Source organism: Puntigrus tetrazona, chromosome 17 (assembly GCF_018831695.1).
Source record: "Puntigrus tetrazona isolate hp1 chromosome 17, ASM1883169v1, whole genome shotgun sequence".
Lineage (NCBI taxonomy): Eukaryota > Metazoa > Chordata > Actinopteri > Cypriniformes > Cyprinidae > Puntigrus > Puntigrus tetrazona.
This window is the reverse complement of record NC_056715.1, coordinates 2,943,068-2,967,163: the sequence shown is the minus strand read 5'-3', so window position 1 is coordinate 2,967,163 and position 24,096 is coordinate 2,943,068. Positions and strand designations below refer to the sequence as shown.

The 24,096-nt window shown below is 39.7% G+C and overlaps 2 protein-coding genes across 2 annotated transcripts in view; both read left to right on the top strand.

Annotated features, from left to right (window-relative positions):
• kiaa0586 (KIAA0586 ortholog) overlaps positions 1-24,096 on the top strand; it is a 103,004-nt gene that overhangs the window by 12,241 nt on the left and 66,667 nt on the right. The gene's annotated exons all lie outside the window — the stretch shown is intronic.
• irf2bpl (interferon regulatory factor 2 binding protein-like) lies at positions 921-4,147 on the top strand. Its single transcript, XM_043262657.1, has one exon. It carries the CDS (start codon positions 1,433-1,435, stop codon positions 3,416-3,418), a length of 1,986 nt encoding a protein of 661 aa, XP_043118592.1. The 5' UTR covers positions 921-1,432; the 3' UTR covers positions 3,419-4,147.

Here is a 24,096-nt window from a genome sequence, read left to right as displayed (position 1 = left end):
GGATTGCAATAAATGGCATTTCTCCTCTCCTCCAGACCTCCCTAGCTTTTTTTCCTTCTCTCGGTTTTTCCACCCTCTCGTCTTGTTGTATAACAGGATGAGTTTTTTTTTTTTTTTTTTTTTTTTTTTTTCTTTTTTCTTTTTTTTTGCATCGTCTACGGGGTGTTGTTAAGCAGACAACAGACTATGGGAAAAGGGCTTTTAGGGGGCAGGGCTGCAAAATAAAAACGAATTAAATTAAAAAACTTTAAACTTTATTCATATTATTTATTAAATCACTTAATGTTATAATAACATCTGCTGTAAAGTTTCTATGTCATGAAGCGTAGGTTAAGCGTGTGTTTTGTTTAAAATATGTCCACAGCATGGTTATTTGTAGTTTAAATCACGCGTGCATTTTTGCCGGTGTAAGCATTTTTAGAACATGATCTTGCATTATTAATAGTACCACAGAATATCAAGCTTATGGACATTTTAGAAGCAGTAAGAACAGACGCTCTGGAAGAAACATGAATACCTCAGATTTTCCACCCACAACTCTGGCTCTTGTATTCTGAGAGCAAACAGCCAGCGAGTTATGGCAAGTAGCTTGAACATTTAGTTACTCATTCTTTTAAAATTATTTTTCATAAAAATGTGTATTTCTAAAATAAGAATACGTATTTTTAATTACTAGTATGTGATCTAATATTCAACTATTCATTCCAGTAGTTGTGAGTATAGTGATTTATAATAGTTATAACACATTTATTTATTAGATACTAGTGCCTATTAACTGTTGCTACTGTTCGTTATACCAGTAGAGACAAGTTACTATTTTTACTGATAAGAAAATGTTTTTTTTTTTCCATCATTTTGTAATTTATTTATTTTTGTCATCGACATTGTATTGTTTTTCAGATATGCTTATAATTATCCATGGCCTCTATTACAGATTTACTAACAAGTTGTTAGTTTTGGTGATTATTTCATAGACACATTCCAGTCTTCATTTAGTAGAAACTATACATGCTAATAACGCAAAAATGCAATTTATTACCAGTAAAAATAGAAGTTACTTGACACTATTGCGATAGCGATTACAAGCAAAGAAAATGTATATAATGAATAACTGCTGCATTAATGCTGGATTTACCTAAAAGTGCTAGTAACATAAAAATAGATGCTGGTATGTTTTGAAGCGTAAATGTTGAAGCGGCTTGCCGTACGTGGCGGCTGTGCGCGTTTCTCGGTCCATTCAGAAGATTTGTTAGGGAGTGGTTAGCGCATGCGCACTCGCATGGCAACAAGTGGCTTGTCATTTGTAACAGAAAAAGGAACTGCGGAACGTGGTGCTGACGTCACCGGCCCAGCCAGGTGGCATTCCGAGAAGCAGAAGAGGCGCATTCGCCTCCTAGTAACCGTATAACGGATCCGAGAGGAGCAGCTCAACATGTCTTCGGCGCAGGTCTCCTCGTCGAGGAGACAGTCGTGTTATCTGTGCGACCTGCCGCGCATGCCGTGGGCGATGATTTGGGATTTTACTGAGCCCGTATGCAGGGGTTGCGTGAACTACGAGGGTGCGGATCGGATCGAGTTTGTCATCGAGACGGCGCGCCATATGAAACGGAATCATGGCTTCCAGGAAGGGAGATCCCCCGGTCCCGCGCCGCCGCCTGCGGTGAAAGCACAAGCGGGCATGTCATCCAAGGAGTCGGTGCAGATGAACCATGTGGACGGCTCGTCCAAACAACAGCAGCAGCAGCAGCAACAACAACAGCAGCCGCAGCCCGGCTTGGACCGATACGCGCTCGGAACCGAGAGATCGCGCTTTGATTATTCCAGCATCGGAGCGCACAGGCTTCCGAACGGACTCGGCGGACCGAACGGCTTCCCCAAATCAGACGACGGACCCCCCGAGCTGAACCGACAGAGCCCTAACTCGCGTCGGAATCACGGGCTGGTGGCGGTGTCGGGGCAGATGAGCGTGCCGCCGAACCTTCTCCCGCAGACTCTCCTGAACGGCCCACCGTCAGCGGCGAGCATAGCCCAGCACAGCCTGTCCGGACGAGCACCTCCAGCCCCGGCCAGCATGGGACCGGCGCTCGCGCTCTCCGAGCAAGGTAAAAGACCCGGTTCTGTGTCCAGCACGGACCAAGAGAGAGATCTAAAAGAGAAGCAGCGTAACGCAGAGGCTCTTTCTGAACTTAGTGAAAGTTTGAGAAACAGAGCAGAGGATTGGGCGAGCAAACCCAAGATAGTGAGGGACACGCTGATCACGCTTTCCAATTGCACTCCGTTTGATGTGAGGTTCAAGAAAGACCATTCCCTTCTAGGTAGGGTGTTTGCTTTCGACGCTATTTCCAAGCCCGGCATGGACTATGAACTAAAAAACTTTATTGAGTATCCCAGTGGATCTGGTAATGTGTTTTCCAGTGCGTCCGGTGTGGCTAAACAGATGTACCAGGACTGCATGAAAGATTTCGGCAGAGGGCTTTCCTCCGGGTTTAAGTATCTGGAATATGAGAAAAAGCACGGCTCTGGTGACTGGAGGCTCCTGGGTGATTTACTCCCAGAGTCTGTGCGTTTCTTCAAGGAGGGGCTCGGGGGCGAAATGCTTCCCCAGCCTTACATCGACGCCAGCTGCCCTCTGCTGCCTTCAGCACTGGTTAACATGCCCCGGGCCGTGGCGTCGGGCAGCTCGCTCAGGACTGGCGTGCGCAAACGCAAAGCCTCCCCGGAACCAGACTCGGCGGAGAGTGAGCAGCAGAGACAGCAGTGGATGGCAAGTCAAAGTGAGGCGCTCAAACTGACCATGGCGTCCGGCTCGTTCGCAGCCTCTCACGGCGGACCTCCGCCCCTGGGGTCGGTGCACTCCAGCCGAGCCACCCCACCTGAATCGGCCCCCCAGAACGGACAGTCCCCCATGGCTGCGCTCATGTCGGTCGCAGACACTTTGGGTAACGCGCACTCACCAAAGGACAGCAACTCGGTACACTCCACCACGTCCACCCGACACAACAGTAGCAGCCCGGTCTCCCCTGCCTCGGTGTCCGGACAGCGGCGTTTGGCCTCCCGGAACGGGGACATCAGCCTGGCGGGGACGCCTTCCCAGTCGGGTTCGCATCAGGGCATGGATCAGGTGCACCCTCAGAACATTCCAGACTCACCCATGGCCAATAACGGACCTTTGTGTTGTACTATCTGCCACGAACGTTTAGAAGACACGCACTTCGTCCAGTGCCCGTCGGTTTCTAACCACAAATTCTGCTTCCCGTGTTCCCGGGAGAGCATCAAAGCGCAGGGGGCCGCGGGAGAGGTATACTGCCCCAGTGGAGAGAAATGTCCCCTGGTAGGGTCACTTGTGCCTTGGGCTTTCATGCAAGGCGAGATAGCGACCATTTTAGATGTGAAAGTAAAGAAAGAAAGAGACCCTTAAATAAAAATATATATGCTTCCTGCATCTGAAACAAACAAGTGAAGCTAGTATATTTAAGGCTGTGTCTTAAAACCTAGTGAGCTGCCTACTGAGACAACATTTATGGGCATTGCAGATGCATTTGAATGCCCAGAAATGCTGTCTAAGTGAGCAGCATGCTTGGTTTTGAGAGACAGCCTACTTGTTGTGAATATTGAAGTTACAGAAATAGTCCAGTGTACAGAGACATTTGTTTTCCTCCACGAAGGAGGAGGCTGTGTGCGTGGAAACATTTTTTTACGGCACTTTTACGGTTTTCGTTAACGTTTTTATTCAATTTCATACTTATTTTTCACATCTACATGTACAATCCCAAGCAAAAAAAAAATGTTATTAATAAATACACTTTTTGTGGTAGGCATAACAAATGAAGTGAGTCTAAGAGAGGGCATTCTTTGTTTTTTGATCCCGTCTGTTTTTTGTTGTTTTTTTTTTGTTTTTGTTTTTAAGTATGATCTTTAAAAAAGCGATTTTTAATTTGTATCCCGTGGTCTGAGAATACAGATATATTTTATTACGTGTTTTCATTCTCTCTTTTTGCTTTAAAGTTGCACGGACGCTTTAGTAGAGCAAAAAATACTGTAAATGATAAATGAAATGCTCTGTTTGTTTATACATATTTCTGTAGTAACAGAAGACTTGTAACGTGCCTTGGAGCTGAGTAAATTGTAATAAATTCATTGATATTAATTCTTTGTCGCGTGTTAATTTGTTCAGGTTAGAAATGTCTTTGATATTTGGATTCTGTCTTAATGCCTATTTTTGAAATGGTTTAAATTTCATATGTGGTTGATCAAAGCTTTCACAAAACATACATATGTATTGTTTTCTTATGCTGTAGAAGGTTCATTATTTTACTTGAAATAATAGCCACTTAATGCTAGTTTCTTTTTTAACTGCAATATCCATCTTAAAGATATTTAAAATATATATATATATATAAATATATTTATATATAGCCAAAGTACACAGCTAAGCACTTTTCTCCGTTGTTGAGTGCAACAGTGGATCGAGTATCACAGTAAGCATATCCGTTTCATTGCTTTTGTCAGTGTCCTTTGCATTCATGTCATCGTATTTGCTCCAGACAGATGTAGTCCTGCTACACTGACCTAAAAAGTCAAACGCTTGATGCAGCCACAGGGCACGAAACATCTATTCAGCACTCCTTGATGGGTGTCACATGGGGTATGTGCAGTGCTTGTTTAATACGTGCCGTTTTTTGCTACTCCCTTAGCAACAAGTTCCATTAATGGCTCATGATAGAAGCTGTTTTACTGCATATGCAAGAGGCGTTAAAATAGCACACAATTACCCTGCTCTTAGCACACTGTGTCTTAATCTGTTATGCCTCAATTTAGGAGCTGTTAGCCGTTCCCTCTCTCCGTGTGTCAGAGTATTTTGGTGCGGGCAGGAAAGCTGGAGAGGGAAAATGCTTGCACATGCCTGAGATAGCCCTGGGGATGTATTCCTCATTTAGAATTCAGCTGGTTGGTCATGTGACTTGTCAGTCGTACTCTTGCATTGGCTGCGGGAGCGAGGGAAAACAGTTGGTGCGTGGCTGTTGCCATGACTCAAACTAATGCTCTTTCGCAGACAAATAGAAGGTGGCACAATTCATTCATGGCAGCCGGCCATGCAAGAGCATCCAGACCAAATAACAGGGGGGACGTTAAGGTCAGAGAACAATGCACATGCCAAGCCATCTAACTGAAGTGGGCTCTGTGCTTGAATTCTCCGGAGGCCTGTGGTGCACATCCTGTAGATTGGAATCATTTAAGCAGAAGCTAGAACATTTTTGTGTGTGTGTTTTGCCTTATGAAAGACATATACAACACTTTTTTTTTTTTTAATCAATATGTCAGAGTGTTAAGTACATTTTTGGTTTGTGCACATTATGCACTATGCATATGTGTGTGTGTGTGTGTGTGTGTGTGTGTGTGTGTATATATATATATATATATATATATATATATATATATATATATATATATATATATATATATATATTACAATACATTGCAATTTGTGCATATAGGTATATGTATATCAAGTGATTAAAACTGATTTTTTTTTCTTAAAAGTGGTTAAATACGTGATATATGAGACATTCTGAGATTTTATGCAGAGTTACAAGGCTTTGTAGAAATATATAGATGTACAGTAAGTAATTAGTAATCCCCCCCGTTACTGAAGTTTTCATTGCTTAAATAATTTCCATATAGAAAAAAGGCAATGGCTCATATGAGAGCACAATAGATTAGAAAAGCGATTTAGCTCTATTTTATATAGTACATCCATAATCCATCTGAGCCCTGTGTAGAGTCTGGTTGTCGTGGTTTGTGGTGCATTGCAGTGATATTGTCGCTGCTGCTCCGTCTGTGAGGAATCAAAGGTGTGGTGTCTGGTTCAGAATGGAGTGGGCTTCTATTGTCATGCTAAAACTGACTTGGGTTTGAGGTGCCCTTGGCTCTCTCTGTAATCACCTGGGTTTCAAGTTTCAGTGCACATACAAAGAAAAAAAAAATAAACAGATACACCAACCCCACCCATTAGAGAAGGCGGGTGTCTCACTTCCTGTTTACTACACACACGCCTCTGTGGTGTCTTGAGTGTGTGTGTTAAATTCTGCACCTTTTCATGGAATGCTTTGGGACACAGATAACTGAGAGATGAGAAGAACCTTTATTGACTTCCCAATAGCTAAAATCGCTGTAAATGCATGAATATTTGAGATATATCATAGCGTGTAAAGTGGCTGTGTAAGGATAGAGATGTTTTCTGCACAAATCTAATCACTGCCTTTGTTCTGCTAGATATAAATTTTTTTATGTGGGGTTACAGTGCGTTTATATTGATGCGCGGATGTATTTGAGCTTGTATGATGGATTTGTCTGTTGCAGCAATATAAATTTCCAATGCGGTCGCTCATCTGTTTCAGAACATTTGTTTTTAGGCGCGTTGTAAAATCACTGCAGTCTGTCCACCCTTCGCTAGCCAGGGAAGCCAGAGGCTTCTTCCCCTCCTCCAATTCCCTTCATCCCCATAACACACACACACACACACTTACTTCTCTCTCCCTCCCTTCAAGGGAGAAGTTTCCAGCGGATAAAAATACAGCCACTCCAAAGGTTACGCTGCAGTGCCATCGTGCACAGTTGCCCATGGTAACAGCCTTGTTCAAAACATCATTTATTCAGGAATGTGCGGACACAAAGAGCAGAGAGGCTCAGCGTTAACCCTGCGTGTGCCGGCATTTGACTGTCTGCATGCCAGTATTTTTAGAAATGCTCATGTCTTCCGTGTCATTTTAGATAATAGTCGTTTTTAAAATGACCATACAGCTGTTTTGCTGATATTGTGTTCTTTTAACTAGAATAACAACTCAGAATGTCAAATGATCGTCGCACATTATCGTGGCTGTGAAGTCTCAAAATATAGTAAACAGTATGTAATTCCAAGAACTTTTTTTTACACTCGGATGTACTTTACAACAACAAAACGTTTAATTTCACCTCATTTATATTTTCATCGCTGTATGTGCACTATTCCTTTATTTTTCCTTAAAAAGTGAAGTTTCTGTGCTTCACGCTTTGTATTTCTGTTCCATCATTATCCAAAATACTTCTTTTCTAAAAGGGTTTCCTAAGAGTCCTGCCGCATACAAATTTCACTGGATGCTATAATGTTGTGAATGTAGTAATGTGTGTTTTTTTTTTTTTTTTTTTTTTTTTTTAAGCATTCAAAAATTGTTGCACAATACAAACAAATGAAGATCTGTTACTACTATCTAAATATATATATATAAATGTATTATTCACCGTTTAGTGCCATAACATAGTCTGTTCATAAGTTTGCACTGTTCCCAGTGTTTGCATCAATTTATTTATATTGCATTAATGTTTTTAACCACTTTCCTGTTAGTCCCACCCAAATCTCATTCCATTGTTGCAAGCAAACAAAATAATTTTTAAGCGCCACAATAGAGGAATTGACCTGCCAGATGCCTTATAGCCTCTGTGCGTATTAAACTAGTATATGTGAAAGTATTTTAACCATTCAAGCATGTATTCACGTAAATGCGTTCCTCTCTGTGATGTGGTATTTAACTCTCTCCGCTTGCGCTTGTTATTTAGCGCCAATGGAGGTGGGGGATATGTGCAAAAGGGTTATTCCCATTTTGTTTTCATTCACTGTGCCTCCGAGCACAGCCATTTATAGACGGTGATGTCAGCACTATCTTCCATAGCCCAGGGCCTCTTTGGCACATAATGTATGCAATCTCAGACATTCCATTCCTGCCTCGCAAATAAGCTGCGGGCTACAGCGGGCGTGTGCTTCCCCCCTCTTTCTGCAGATATTAAAGGCGCAGAGGGGGAATTGATTTTCTCCTGCTTTTCACTCCTACTCTCTGTTCGGTTTATTTTTTTGGCTCCTTTTTTTTTTCTTTTCTAACACAGAGAAAATCATTTTCGAATGGCATGTTATTGTTATTATGATTTAATGCGTTATACAACAATTCTCAGTATAGGTTTTGTTTTTCTTGGTAAATTCATGCTTTTTTTTTTTTACGTGTCTCTATTTTTATATTTACAGTTGCTTATATAAGAACATGCGCCTCACAGAAGGGACGCATCTCCGGTCTACCCTTGACTAATGGCATGTGGGTTGTAAAACAGGGGGCCGTTTTGGCAGCGTTTCAGATGTTTTTCATTAGCTTGTAAAGGACATCAATTTTCGGATGGAATTCCAATTTGCATTTCAAGGCCAGTCCCTCCTTGAGGGCCAGAGCCTGTTACAGCTTCCTGTAGATTCCCGCCGGAGAAGTACTAGGGTGGGGGGCTAGTTTGGGGGCAGGGGATTGTTTCTGAGCACATGAAAATGGACTATAGGGCACCATGGAGACTCCGTCTGTCTTGAAAAGCTCGCAGGCTGGATTGTTCAAGGATGGTTTCACTTGATTGATCTAAAGTGTTAAACTGAGAACCCACTGAATACCTGCCGGAGTGCCGATTTTTGTATCTTTCAACTCTTTCTTGTGGTGTCTGACTCGGTTTTGTGCATTTAAATAACCTTAGCGTATGAAATGACACACTTTTTTTTTAACCTCCATCGCATTTTCCCCGCAAACCACTGAGTGCTAGACATTCCTTCCTTTGTTTTCAGTTTGGCTGGTTGGAAGGAAAGGGTTAATTTGTAACCCACAAGCTGTGCGGCTCTTGGCTGGCTCACTGGAGAAATGTAGCCCCCTTTCATTCTATGGGTTGTTTACACGACTGGCAGCCATTTTAGACTGGAGCTCTGCTAACACAGAGCGGTCTCAGGTTTCTTAGGCTTTCACAGTGCAGCGAGTTCAGTCAGCGGCTTGTTCTGTCATCAATCTTCCATTGGGGGCCCTTCCCCCCCTCACATATTCTCACACACACACAGTCTCTCATTCTACAATCTGGTCACCATCCACTGTACTCAGAGAGCTGTATGTGGTTCACCTATAAGTGCTCTGTTGTTTATTAAAGCAGCAAGCCATGTGGGGGCTGTACATTATAGAGATTTTTTTTTTCCTGTGTTAAGGGGTGTTATGACACATAGCTGAAGTGTGTTTCATTATATTGTTGCAGCAATAGTATGAGACAATAATGTATAAAAAAATAGCTGATTTTTTTTTTCAGAAGTCCTCCTGATTGGATGTGGCTTTTAATATATTGGTTAAATTCATTAATTATAATCACAATAGAGTAGCTTGCCAAGTCAGATCTATTTTAATACCAAACTGTTTTATACTAAAAATTATAATAATATAATATAATTTATGAAGTGCTTTTAAAATGGTACTTTAAAGATGATTGATGTTAATAATAATACCATTATTGATGTATATTGGTTTTATTATTATTTGCTTTTATCTGCTTTTTTTATCAAGCACAATGAAAATGTGCTATAACAAAAAAATAACCAGTGGGACTGTTGAATTAGTTTTTAATGCATTAATTTGTATTTTTTATTTTTGTAATGACTATATTTATTTTAATACAGCTTTTTTGTATGATAGAGTATTGCGTGGCTTTATTTTTTGTGTTTTTTTTTACTATTACTTGTGCTTTCTCAAGGCTTTTCTTGTACCATGTTCCCTCGTTTTAGTTTTTTTTTTTTTTTTTTTTCAGTCACTCAACCTTGTCCTAAATTTGAGAGTGCATGCTTTCACAGAGCTGTTAAAGGCTCAGGATTCTGTGTCTGCATTAGTATCTGTCTGGCTGTTGCCTTGATCATGTACCAACAAACACAGATGATCTCACTGGACCAAAACCATCAGTATTAATAGCAGTGAAACTCCCATGTAATGAAAACCTTCCCAACGACCTTGTGGTGAAACCAAAGGTTGTCATCTATCTCAGATGCAGCTGTGAGAAAGGACAATGGGTGTGGTTTGTCCACTGAAGGGTCTAATTGGAGGGCTCTTTAAAGGTGATGTCATTTATTTGGCTATGGCTCTCTACCACTGTTGCTTTCCCATCACTCAGGCCTTTGAACTATTATTCCAGACCTTCTGATTGGATCTAATCAGGTGTTCCTCTGTATGGAAAAAAAAAAAAAAAAAAAACGCCAGCCCATCATCACACTCGGAGTGGTATCATCTGCTTTCATTATGAAATGAGTAAGATTGATCAACCTAGGCCTCCCGAGCTGTTTGTTACAATCACGTCAACAAACACATCCTCTATTTCCGAGATGGATTTAGCCTTTTCTAGAATCGATAAGCTGTTTATGGTACTGTATGAAAGTAGCTCATTTGTTTCAAATGATTTTGTGAGCATGTTGATATTTGTTCATGCGTTGAGTTGAGCAGGCTTTGACCTTTTCTGTTTGTTTTGATCATCCAACAGGCAAGTGTGATCAGTGAGAGTAATCATAAATTAAACTATACATCATTGAATTGAGCTGTTTTTATATATTTTTTTTGGATCTTTGCATATTTGACGTGAAGCTTAATTCGAGGTGCACTGACCCCAAAAGTGTTTTGAAGAAAATTATTTTTATTTTGCATTACATTAATAAGAATTGAGGGAAAATGTGGTTAAAGGAATAGTTCACACAAAAGAAAAATTTAAATGATTTACCCTCAGGCAAATCGAGAGATGAGTTTTATTCTTCACAACAAGCTTTACTTGCTCACCAATGGAATCTCTGCTGTGAATGGGTGCTGATTCAAACTAGCTGTGTTTTCTCACCGGATAGCTAGAAATGATGAGTTGAATTTAGAAACATCTGCATGATGAATTTGTTTCGACTCTCCTTTTGACAGCACCACTGCTAAATTTCTCCAAATTTTTAGTTGTTCTAAAACAGGCTTCATTTTCAACATTTGTAGTCTTTGAATGGTTCCCTTAAGAAGTGTACTTGAAAATCAAACTGTTATGTTCTGAAATGGCATTAATATTAAATGCTTCTCGTCTCAACAGCTGGAGAAATGTACTGTTGGTACTGCCTGTTCGTTTTTTTCCCTGCATTTTATTCCACTCTCTTCCCCCGTTTTGTTGACTGTACATTTTTGCAGCGTATCCAGGCGTACGCCTGCCATGTTCTGTGACCTCAGCTGATTGGTTAATAGAGACTTTGACAGTGCTGCAGCCCAACAGCCACCAATACCCCGTGCAAACCGAGGTGTTTCGGATGGGTTCAGCCGCAATCACCCTCCTTCTGTCACCTGGGCCCAGTGTGAACCCCCCCCAACCCCCAAACCTGTAGCCCATCTGTTGCGTGAATGAGACTCGTGATGGTGCTTCATTACAGAGTGTTAGAGGAATGTCAACAGCTGTACCAGACTTCCCTTCACACTTCCAGACTTGAAATAAGTAAGGGGAAAAAGTATGTGTAAATTGTTTTCGCAGATGGCTTATTTCGGGCTTGACTGTGATGATGTTCACGCCAATCTTGCAATGGTATAACACAGGAATGCTATTGAAATTTGACTAAAGAATGAAAGAAATGTCATTGACAAACTGTCCTTTGTAATTTTTTTTACAGGCCCCAGCGCTCTTAAGTCATGAGTGATTTTAAAACAGTGAGCCCATTGATCAAATTTCTGTTGAAGTGGATCAATATTAAAACAAAGAGTCTTATGTGAGTCTTATATTTGTTTTTATATATATATATATATATATATATATATATATATATATATATATATATATATATATATATATATATATATATATATATATATATATATATATATATATATATATATATATATATATGTGTGTGTGTGTGTGTGTGTGTGTGTATTGCATCCAAAGTAAAAATGTTCTTTAAATAATGTATTTGTGTATACTTTGTATATTTATTATGTATATATAAATACAAACACATGCATGTATATATTTAAGAAAAATATGTTATGTATTAAATGTATAAGAAATATAAATATTATATATATATATATACTGTATGTGTGTTTTAATATTTATATTAAAAATACACATTACAAACACACATTGTGCAAGGAAAAACATTTATTTTGGATGCAGTCAATCAAGATTATACAGCACTATGCATATACCACAAGACCGATCATAAGAGTTCATCATCCGAAAGCTGAATAAATAAATATATATAAAAATGTTCCAAAAAGTCTTTAGCTATGCATGTTACAAAAATGTATAGAAAATTTTAGAAATATTTTCATGGAACATGATCTTTACTTAATATCCTAATGATTTTCCGAAATATTCCTACAAATATACCCATGTGACTTAAGACCAGGGTTATATGGTTGTGTGTGTGTGTGTGTGTGAAGACTTCCTTAAATCCTTTACACCATGGATAGGAAATATTAACAATGATGCTTGCCTTAGCTTCACACCTATTTCACATGTAGCCATTAGTGGAGTAATATTACCAAACAGTGATTGGCATCGTCTCTGACATTTTCCACAAATGCCGTGTGGGGTGATCTGTAGTCTGGCATGGCATTAGATTTTGTGGCTCTCCATGTCTTCGGTGTGATTAGGGGATGGAGTCTGTTCTTTAAATAGAATGCCAATGAAGGAGTGCATGGTCTGATTGGCAGTGGCAATGTATAATTCAGTTTTCAACCCCCAGGATTCAGAGCGAGTCTGTGTTCTGATTACTAATCAGCAGACACGGTAACTCTCCCCACCTCCTCTACGGCGAGAAGCCGCGACCAGCTATCAGCTGCTGTGTCTGTCATGAACTGTTGCGTGCCAATCTGGAGAGCTCCGCGAAAAGAGGCGGGAGGGGGTGAGAGAAGATGCCTGTTACCATGGAGAAGGAGACGTGGGGTGATGGTGGTTGGTTGTAAAGTCTAGGTCTTTTCAGTCTCCTGATATCCGTGGTTTTTGTTTCCTGCGGTCCATGGGAAAATACTGTTTCCTGCCGTGTACAAGATTTTTTTTCATGTGGACGGCTGCAGTAGTAATCTAAGATCGCATCTGTCGGTAGTTTAGTCTGTAAGGTAATACCTTTTCGACGTCCAATTTATCCTAAACCGTTTGCGCCATTTGGAGCAGAGGTGCCCTGTGAAAAATATCCTGTTAGATTTACAGTAAAAACAGCAGCTTTGCTTGCCAGAAATTCACTGTGGTGCTATGTTGACTGATATATTAACTCATAAATGTGCATTTGATCAAGCGAAATAGCATTAATATACCAAGCAATCTATACCTAAAACTTAGATTTTCAGATATAGTATAATAGTACAGGTGGTTACAGTAAATGCCACACGATAAAACACGGTCAGTACTCCGAAAACATCATCAGGGAACACACAACACTAAAATGATGCAATAAACTGTAACTAAATAACTGCGGATGTAATATAAAAAACCCTCATGCACAGTACTAATAACAAAAATAAGAAGAAACAAAATAATTCTGTATGAAACATGTTTACGTGCGTGACACAGGGACTTCTAAGGAAGTCATGCTACATTGTATGCTAATTTATAGTTTTTACTTCCAAGAACCATAAATTTGATAGTATTTAGCTGTGAAATTGCATTTAATGTGATGTTAAACAATTTACCGTTTTTACCAAATATGGTAATGTAGCTTGGTAAAGCATTTTCACAGTATTATTTTTCTTTTTTTTTCTAAAAATATTCATTAGATAGAATGGGTGGAAAGTGTATATATAGGCTCTGTAGACTTGTTTTAGCAAGTAATTGCCACAAAATAACCTTTTCTTCAGAAAGAGTCAAGTTTTATGCAACAGCTGTTGTTTTTTCCACGTCAATGATTTTAGTAGCACTCTAGGTGTGATGTAAAATGATGGCCTTGATTTTGTAAAGTGAACGTTTTATGTGTGTATTTTACTGCTATCTGACTGCGGAGGTCGATTTCTGGTCATTGTCCATCCCTCACTCTTGTTTTCTCACTGGTTTTGGCCATCTCTCCGCTATCCATCATATATCTCACATCTCATTGCAATTCTGTTTTTGTTCAGGAGCCAAACCCCTTTTTTGTTTCATCTGTCTGACCCATTCACATTTCTGGTAATCAGAACCAGAGCCCCTCTCCAGGAGTCCGACGTCCCACAAGCCCAGGAAGGAGCCACTTGCCTGGGGTGAATTCTGGCGGTTTGGTTGCACTTATTCACATTCCATGGCACATTTTTTGTTTTGAGTTTGAAATCTCGCTGAAATGTGGGCCAAAGAGTACACTGTATCCACTACATCTTTCTAGCTTTTCTTTTTTCTGCTTTCCACTTGTGTCCTAAGCATTTTACAGCTTCCCAGAAAACATCGCCTAGCTTTTCCCAAATTTAAAACCCATTACTGAATCTTAGCCAGTGGCTAAATCAACCTCGTGTTCCCATGTTGTCTGCGCGATTATCAGATATATGTAATATCCACCAAGGGAGTTTAGAGCAAGGATGAGTCATAGCTAGTGCGGGTTTAAATCAGAGCGCTTCATTCACACCCCTGAACGCCTGCGTCGTCTTTTTAAAGGTTGTGATTTGCTCATTCACACACTTTTGCTGGATCCGCTATAGTCAGGAGGACTCCTGCTGGTTAGTATGTGGTATCGCAGGATGCCTCGTGCATATGGGTTTATGTTCGTAGGTAATTGCATTCTTACTTGGTTTGAGCTCTTGAATAGGCTATTGACCGTACTATCTCATCCCCTTTTACTTCATCTAAATCAGCGTCAAAAGCAGTCACACCGCATCGATATTTCCCACATATCTCTGAAGCACACAGGCACCACCAAGCCGCCTCTTTATAGATTATTGGTTCAGGTGAACAAAACAGTTCCCTACAAGTTCACCTCCTTAAATGGCACCAAAGTCAACGTGAAATCAAAATGGTTTGTGTTTATTTCAATAATACATGTACTTGGTTTAATTGTGAAATGCTTCATTGTTAGTTTTTGAGGTACTTCATTTTTAGCATTATCCCCAAGAATTTTTTTTTTCCCATTCCTATTGGATCAATTAAAATCTTCATTGAATATATTATGCATCATATAAGGGATTCCAAAATGAGGTAAAATATGGATTCCAAAATGAAGTTTTATAGCAGTGCCGTAGAAGAACCATAAAGTGAACAAATGAACCTATTGTTGCGTTGGAAATGTTTTAAAGGTTCTTCATGGAACCATAAATGTTTTTTTGTTTTTTTTTTGTAAAATGCATCATATTATGAAAGTACACTCTTAAAAATAAAGGTTTACTAAAGGTGATTTTTACAACAAAGCCATAGAAGAACTATTCTTTTGGAACCATTTTTCAATTGAAAGGACCTATGGATGTTAATGGTTCTTCATGGAGCTATCAATGTTAATTAAAAATTTGTAAGCATTCTTAAGTGGGAATTGTTGACTTTAACGGCAAATGGTTCAAAGGGCTGCTTTTAAAACTCCTTACCTGCGCTGACCATGGCAGACAGTGAGTCTAATGTATTGCAGCCTGTTTGCTAATGGCAGCCGCCAGTCCTGGCACAGATGTTGAGCCGTAGAAGAGAGCAATGCCGCCCAAACTCCCTGTTCCTTCACGGTGATTAATGAAACCCCAGCTCACCGAGCTCCTCTCTCAGCCTCCACGGACCGTTTCGGTCTCTCAGGTCCCTGCTGTATTTCCTTCATGCTGTCAGATTTATACCAGGGTGTAGTGCATATTTATGAAGTGCACTCTCCATTTGCACTCGCGGCTTGTTTTTCTTACATTTACTGTCTATGGCTCTGGATATTAATCATACGTCACTCACTCCCTCTGCTGCAGCTGTCGCTGCCCTTATGGACGTACACCAGCCGCATAATTGAGCAAAACGCTCCAGTTCTGCAGGAAGTAGGTCTAAGAAGCCAACTTGTACTTGCCAAGGTACTTGTGGTGAATGTTAACGTTTAATTTGCTTCTTTTGAAGGACTTCATATTTCCTGCTGTATGCTAATGCGTTTGTTTAATATGTTTAATATCAGCTGTCCGTTCCACCCATACTAATAGCATCCTACTGAAACCGACTGCCGTGTTCCCTTGATGTACTCCATGCACGCTTGGAGCTGCATCTCAATTCTGATTATGTTATAGTACAAGATGTAGAATAGTGCCCCAAATTAAGGTGACTGGATGTGTCACAATAGCTTGTGCTGCAGTTTTTACATTTTTTCTGTGAATTTTTGGTGCGGTTCATTTCCAGCATGCTTCAAAATATCAACGTTTATTTATTGAGTCATAGATAATTTTTTATGAACACTCCTAAACGTCTGTTCACTAGGTATGAATGTATGTATTAAACAGGATTATGTTTAGTCAGCCTATCATAACTACAAAATAAACCCCTTCAGGATTGTACAAGACCAACTTACTGTGCATTAACCTATTGCATATATCTGTTTCACAGTGAAAGTGGACCACTTTAGGGTCAAAATGATGTTCTGTTAGGCTTCTCCTACCGTTTCTCTCCCAGTTCGAAAATGGTGTTGGAATTTTAAAGCACGACTATCATGGTAATAAAAACCATAATGTGATTCCTCGTTGTCACTCCTTCTGTCTGCTGCAAGCATTTGCTCCAAATTTCATCTGACATAGTGAAGACTGCGTGTGATGTAACATCATATTTTCAGGAGAGCCGCACTCTTTTTGACGTGCATTCGTCTGACTGCCTTGGGTGCCGTGGTTACTGCTGCCGGGAGACGTTTCGGTCTGTTGCCCTTTCCATCAATGGGGCAGGCCGTGGGGGGAGGAGTCCCGTAGCGTGTCATTCCGATGTGACGAGCAGAGATGACACGGGCAGAAAATAACCTCTATTTCAGCCCCAACCGAACCCCCTTTAACGTCTGATGGATCCAGCCAATCGCGGCTGGCTCTGTTGCTAGGTAATGGCTCTGCCACCCCCATGCCTAAGTATGTTAATATAAGGCGATTGCATACCCCGAGACGAGACTAGAAATCTTACGGATGTGGGTGTGTTGGGGGTTTGTCTACAGTGAGAGAAAGCGGCTGAGATGATGAGGAAAAAATGCAAAGGCCAACAGGCAGAATTATAGGGGATAGCTGGTGATGAGAATGAATCATCGTGGCCTGATTGAGTTGGTTGGTTTGGTTTCCACAGCAGGTGGTGGTCGTGCAAAAACAACCTGTTTTATATTTAGAAAACAAACAAAAAAAAAAGATCAGACTCTCCATTTGTCTCTTAAAGGGATAGTTGACCCAAAAAATTTCATTAACTACTCACCCTCATGTTGTTCCAATCCCATAAAACCTTTGTTCTTCTTTGGAATGCAAATCTGAGAGCTCTCTGACCCTGCGCAGACAGCAATGCAACTGAAATTTTCCCAGACGCAGAAACTTAGTAAAGGATTATTTTAAAATAGTACATGTAGTATTGGTGGTTTAACGCTAGTTTTACGAAGCAAAGATAACAACTTTGGTGCTCTTGACAGTGGTGGAGAATTGTTGTGGAAAAGTTGTCATTTTTATTTTTTTGGAAATAACAAAACTTTGAATCTCTCAGATTTCATCAAAGATTTCTTCATTTGTGTTTCAAAGATGAATGGCACCCAAAAATGAAAATTACCTCCTATTTTACTCACCCCTATCCCATCCTATGTGTACATGCGGGATTCACTCAGAAAACAGCAGATGCTGTCATTTTTGCAGAATGTTGTTTGTCAAAAAGATAAAAAAAAAAAAAAAGCAGCAACAACTGTTTTCATCATTAATAATAAGAAATGTTTTATTGTAATTATGTAATATTGTCTATTTAGTACAGCAACGCACAAAATAGCATTTATTTAAGTTATAAATATTTTGTAACATTATATTTACTGTCACTTTTGCTTAGTTTAGGGCATACAATATAGTATAATGATAATCTTCCTGACCTCAAACTTTTGAATACTGGTCTATACAGCACTCAATATGCAAATTTTATGCATAGAATTCTCAGATGAATTGGATTAAAAAAATCCACCACTTGGCTGGAATTAATCATGCAGTGTAGTTAGGTCATGTGACAACAGTGTTGCACATTTGTGTTTGAAATGTCTGTCATTGCATACCGAGTACAGTTTCACATACTGCATTTAATATTAATATGAAGCAGGATGAATTTAGATCTTGGATGTTTTCGTATTCCTGTTCCTAATATCATTGCCATTCATTGCTAATTGGTCTTATTCGGTATTAACTTTTGTGGTTTTCCATCGATTATCATGCAGTTCCTCAGGAGCTCTTGCAGTTTTTGGACCGATGCACGTACATCAGTCCTGCAGTTGAGATGCAGTACCGTGGCAGTAGCTGGCAGTGATGGACGGCTTGTCAGAGTGACAGCCACCAGAACAAACACACACACACACAAACAAACACACACACACACACACACGTTTGTGCTTGCATTAATATGCATGAACCCTGCACACATGCCCCCTGGTTGTTATTTGGGAAAAAGACCTTTACATTAATCAAAAAATGCATGAGCTTTGTATTAAGTGAGATAAATATTAATGAGGAAGCGTGGTTTGGGATGGGTGGATGTAGTTTAATAACAAGCGTATGTGTGCTGGTGTTCACTGAGGAGGATGCTGGGAAGGCCGACAGGGTGCGGACCAGTGAGCAGAATACTAATGCGACTGCATACCTTTGTTCTGTTCCAACCCTCACGTTTCTCTGGAGTCATTCACATGCAATCGAGCGCACTGGAAGAGCAGGAGAGGAGATTGTTGGCTGCGGACGGACTAGAATTACAGTCTTTGCAGACGTGCCCTTCATAGAGCATGTAAATAACACTGGATGTGCTATTAAATGCACAGTATATTTGCAGTATGTTTTGCAGTTATTGCAGTATGTTTTTGTGAGGCAAACGTTATTGTAATTGTTTGTATTTTATTGTATTTCAGAGAATTTTAGTAGTCGATCAGTGGCTGACTAACTATTTTATGAATTTCTGAGAATATGGCTATAGTAAAGCACTGACTATTCACAAAAATAAAGTGTCATATCTTTTTGTAAACCATTACTACCTAAATATTTTTTTTTGCTTGCTTATTGATTTTTTCACAAATTGCAAATCACAATAGACAAAGACATCAAAAACATTCATTAATTTGGAGCTTAAGAAAAAAAAAAAAAAAAGCAAAAACAAGTAAATTAGAGAGAAAGAAAAAAATGTTCCAGTCCGATTGTCAACATGTAAGTTGAAGTTATGAAGTCCAAACAGCATAGTATTGGCACAGATGACAAGTTGCGCTGTCCAAAAAGTTGTGCTTTTTCAGTTGAAGTGTATGTTGTGTTTTTCCTTTTAATTTGTTGCCAGAGTGCATCATTACATGTTAAATTCTCAAACAATATGTATTCTGGCGGGTGATGACCCAAGACCCCCCCTATAAGAGTTAAATTAAAGAACTATGTCACCTCTTGTGAGTTTTGCAGGTGTTATATGTATATATTTATTCATTGGCAATATAATGCTATTTAGAATTTATGGATGAAAAATTCTGTACTTCTGTATGTTGAGAACTACATATATATGCATATATAAATGAACTGAGTTCAATATATTCCATTCTTATGTCTGAATATATAAGTATACCCAAACATTTTATTAATTTTATTACATTTTATAAAATGTATTTTATTCTTGTAATCAAAGCTGAATTTAAAAGGAAATGTAATTTTTTTTAGGTCATGACACTCAAGAACATGTGATCCTAACAAAATTACTTAATTTAATTTAACATGTGGACACTTTGTTCAGTTCATTGCTTTCAGAACAGCACATGAAGTAGCTGCATTGGCCGATCCGGAACTGAAACCATATGCGTAGGTAAATTGTGCAACGCAACATTTGTAGCACATTGTAATGTACCAAAGTGACTCGAATGAGCTTGTTGCATCTTCACAAATTATGTTTACATTCGCTAGACTGTGTGTGTCTTCATCCCTCTCCCCGCTGTAGTCGGGCCATTCCCAGGGGGAGTTTCACCACATTAGTAGACTCCAGTCTAAATGTCACCCAGTACTGAAAGACAACTCCTCCCTGCACCAGCAAGGAGCCCCTGCACTGACCTTGATCCTGCAGAAATGTCACGGTATCCACCCTGCCTTGACATTACACTGGAGAGAAGAATATATTTGCACATGAAGACTCTTGCCATTAAATATCCCATATAACCATGTGTTGAACTTTCTGTTTGTTTGGCTTTAAATGGTCCCTTGTTGCTTTTACTCTCTGGTATTTGTCTGTGTGTATTACACAATGCTGGTAAAGAACACTTGACTCAGTGTGTCTGGTCTCTATAGTTAACTTCAAGCAACTCTTTACTGAACCGTTGCCAATAAAGAGTTATTTGTATGAGTTGTTTTATACAAACAGGTTTCCTTATTTCATCTGCACACAGTTGATGGCATTAGAGACTGGAATTAGCATGCTGACAATTGAACAAATGCAGTCTGCCTAGTGTTGTAATTTTGTTTCTTTTCTATGAAAATATTAAGCAGCACAACATATATAAATGATTATAAAAAGAAAGATTTCTGAAGGATCATGTGACACTGAAGACTGCTGTAATGGTTGCTGAAAATTCATCTTATTACAAATTATATTTTTTTTAAATGTGTTCAAGTAGAAAACATTCTTTTTAAATTGTACGATATTTTACAATATTACTGTTCTTTGCTGTGGTTTTAATCAAATGAAGCGTGAGAGATTTCTTTCAGAAACGATATCTTACAGACCCAAAACTTTTCATCAGTAGTATCGATTGCATTCTGGATGTAAAATTTGTCATAATTCCTTTGTGTCTGAAACACGCTTGTGCTGCTGTCTAGGATTGTGACCTTAGTCTTTACACAACAGCCTAAGTTTAGTTTTGGAAAGGAGTTAAAATATCTGTTCTGGAAGAACATGAAAAACGTGAGTTATGTGCGCACAGTGTGACGGAAACCTTGAGGGATTGTAAGAGGAGTAATTCAGAGGAGAGTTTCATCATTCTGGTGCTGGATTCGACACTGTCCTCCTCTCTGTTTCCCTCCTTCAGGCCCAACTGTGTTCTGTCCTGTAAAATTGCTTTTAAATTACATTTCTAGGTTTCTCCCAAGATTTCCTACACTATCTCTGGAGGATAGGAAATAAATATCCATTCGGAATATCCAATTTCATCTACTTCTGCGCTGTGGACGCTGACAGTGAGCTGGACACAGCATTCAAGGTCTTTAACCCTCACTCTTCTCCGCTATAGAGGAGCAATTTTATAGCACATTATTTCAAAGATTACGGCCAATTTTCCTGCAGGATCTAACAAATATTGACGTATGCAAAAAGCTCATCAGAATAATTAGTCTGATTTAAAAAAAAAAAATTGGATCGACAAGCCCTAATGATGATGCATTGTTGACATCCTAAAAGAAAACCTGTAATTATTTGATAGGATTCTCCTGCAGCATTTCTATTTGGAGCACATTTACACTTCTGAAATCATAATCACCCGAAAAGCGGATATGATGAAGAGCGTTAAGGGAAGCAGGGCACCCTGTACAAATCATGATAAATGGGTGCGGACGAACCGCGCTCACCCATGCTGTGCCGCCGAAGCCTTGGGCATCAGGTGGCCGGATTTAAATAGCAAGGGCCGAGGCCACATCTGTTGCGGCTGGTCTGGCGGAGAGAGCCGGCGATGCTCGGGACTGTGTGTGCGAGATGACATTTAGATGAGCGGGGGTTTACCCAGCAGCTGTGCAGACGCTGGTTGGCATGATGGATGATGGGTCCTGTTGTCTAATGTACAGCACAGAAAAATAGTCGTGCTCTGTTGCTCGAGCGCTTGTGTGGATTTTTATAACCCTAACCCTAAATGATCTAAACCAGAATTTGTTCATCTTGTTTGTTAAGGTTTCTATAACAGCTTTTTGTTTACCAGAGAGAAAAGCACAAGCGTAGCTCTGATGTACACCAACTGAACAGTGTGCGGTTTATAGTGTGTACTGCAAATTCAGCATACAGCAGTTTAAACAGTATTATGCTTTGTTGTTGTCGCATGACCATATATGACATTTATTGTTGGTCTTTCTTTTTTTAATTTAACCCTGTTTAACCCTTTTTTTTTCATTTTATCTATTTGAAATAGTGGTCCATCCAAGCACATTGTATTGTGGGACACAATATTAAAACATTTGAACAGTTGGATTGGAAAGCACACTGCCATAATACTCATTCTGTTTTTTTTTTTTGTTTGTTTTTTTTTAAGTATGTTTAGCATTTTTTTTGTATGAATTTGGTACTCTTTCTGCCATATAACAATATATTAAAAGAGTAGTATGCTAGTGCACGGTTCAAATCCAGCATTAGTTTCACTTGCAGTCAAACATATAGTCTTCAAAATAGTCTAGCTTCTAGACCGTATTGTTTGGAACGCTCACTACTCATATTAGTTCAAACTATTAATATTTTTGAAGAATGTAAATTGTGTACGCATGTGACTTTTTGCTAAAGTTGTTTAATTGTCTATTTTGTTAAATAACAGTTACGTCTGTCATTGAAACAGTGCGTGATCACCTTTATGAATAAACTCAGTAGTTGGAAACCCTACTGTTTTTTTGTTACCCCAGTCTCCCTCGCTCTGCGTGAGGTGCATCGCTCCGCAGTGAATAACCTACCTGCCCCTGACATTTCCTCTCACAAATAATATCTCTTCACCAGCTCTTGCGGCTTCCTCCCACCACATTACTGCAGCCCACTGTTGCTTTTCCTGAGGAATTGAGGTGAGAACAGTGGGAAACCTCACCCTTCCTCCACCCTCCGCTTTCCCATCTCCTTTCACCTATTCAGAAAGAGGTTTTTCCCCTTTCGTTCCTGCTCCAGATCTGCTGTGACAGACAAATGAAGCCCGACACGGAGCGCTCTGATTGGTCGCTTGAGGAAAACGCATCTTCTTTTTCGCTCTTTGTTCTATTTTTGGTACGAAGCTTTGCAGCTTTTGGATAATGAATCGTTCTCTCTGTAGTCCTCAGAAAGAGCGATTCTCCAAGCTTGAGGTTTGGCGTCTCGTCGAGTTAAACCTCAGGTGATGTCTAGATCTAGATGATAAACCGAAATGTGGCACACCTTGATAAGACGCTTGCAGCTGACAGAAAGTCGATATTCAAGTTGAGAAATACTCTGAATGTGTAACTATTATTCCCTACGATCTGACAGGTGTCACCTATTGATTATGTTTTCATATTGGCACGCAAACAACCCTCCAAATGACTGTGACGGAGGAAAGAAAAAAATCCATATTCCGTCTGGCAGTGCATCAAAGGGACAACCGTGCTCATTTTTAGAGCGATTCCTATCAAGGTGCACACAAACACGGGCGCTCATTAAACGCCACGCTCAGAAATATCTCCACTCTTCGTTGAAGGAGACATTAGCATCGCGTGACCTCTAGCAGGGCGTTCTCCTTCCTTGCCTTTCCGTATCTACACCCTAATCAATTTGAGCGAGATCAAAAAACCCGACATCTCTCTCTTCAAATGGATTAGCTCCTTTTGTGGCATCTTAAGGCTGATTGAGGGAAGCGTGCTGTGTGGAATACATCAGGACGACTGCCGCCCCATGCAGCACTGCTCTCGCCTTCATGTTTATTTATTGCAAAGCCCCTAAAAGGCAAAAAAAGCACCTGTTTCCTTTCCTGGCTTCCTGTCAGCAAATGAAACCTGGGGACAGAAAGGCTGCTCTGATGAGACGGATGTCTAATGCATCTGCCTGTTGTGCATCTGTTGCCAAGCAATGGATCAAACACAACACTGTCTCGGGTTAACGCATGCTTTCCAACATCAGACGGTTAACCTTGTGAGAATTCGGATGTTTCGTCTGTATCGTATCCGTCACTTAAGGGCAGTTTATGAGACCTGTGATGTTTGGAAGCATTGTCTGTCAGCAATTCAAAATTAGCAACATGTTTTTATCAATCGATGAAATTAATTTTTATTGCAGCGTCGACACTTTTATTCACTAATTGCTCTGCATCATTTTGTTCTGCTTATTCTTTTCCACATATTTTTTTTATTATTGTTTTTCATTTGTAATTAATGTATTTAATGTTAAACGCTTTTAAAATAAAATGTCACATATTTTAAATAATAAATCAAAAATCATTCTTATAAATTGTATTTGAATTATTTTATTTTTTGTTTATCTTTTACA

Bases quoted from the DNA above. Each gene is read 5' to 3' on its own strand.
- irf2bpl (XM_043262657.1), top strand. From the start codon at position 1,433: ATGTCTTCGGCGCAGGTCTCCTCGTCGAGGAGACAGTCGTGTTATCTG.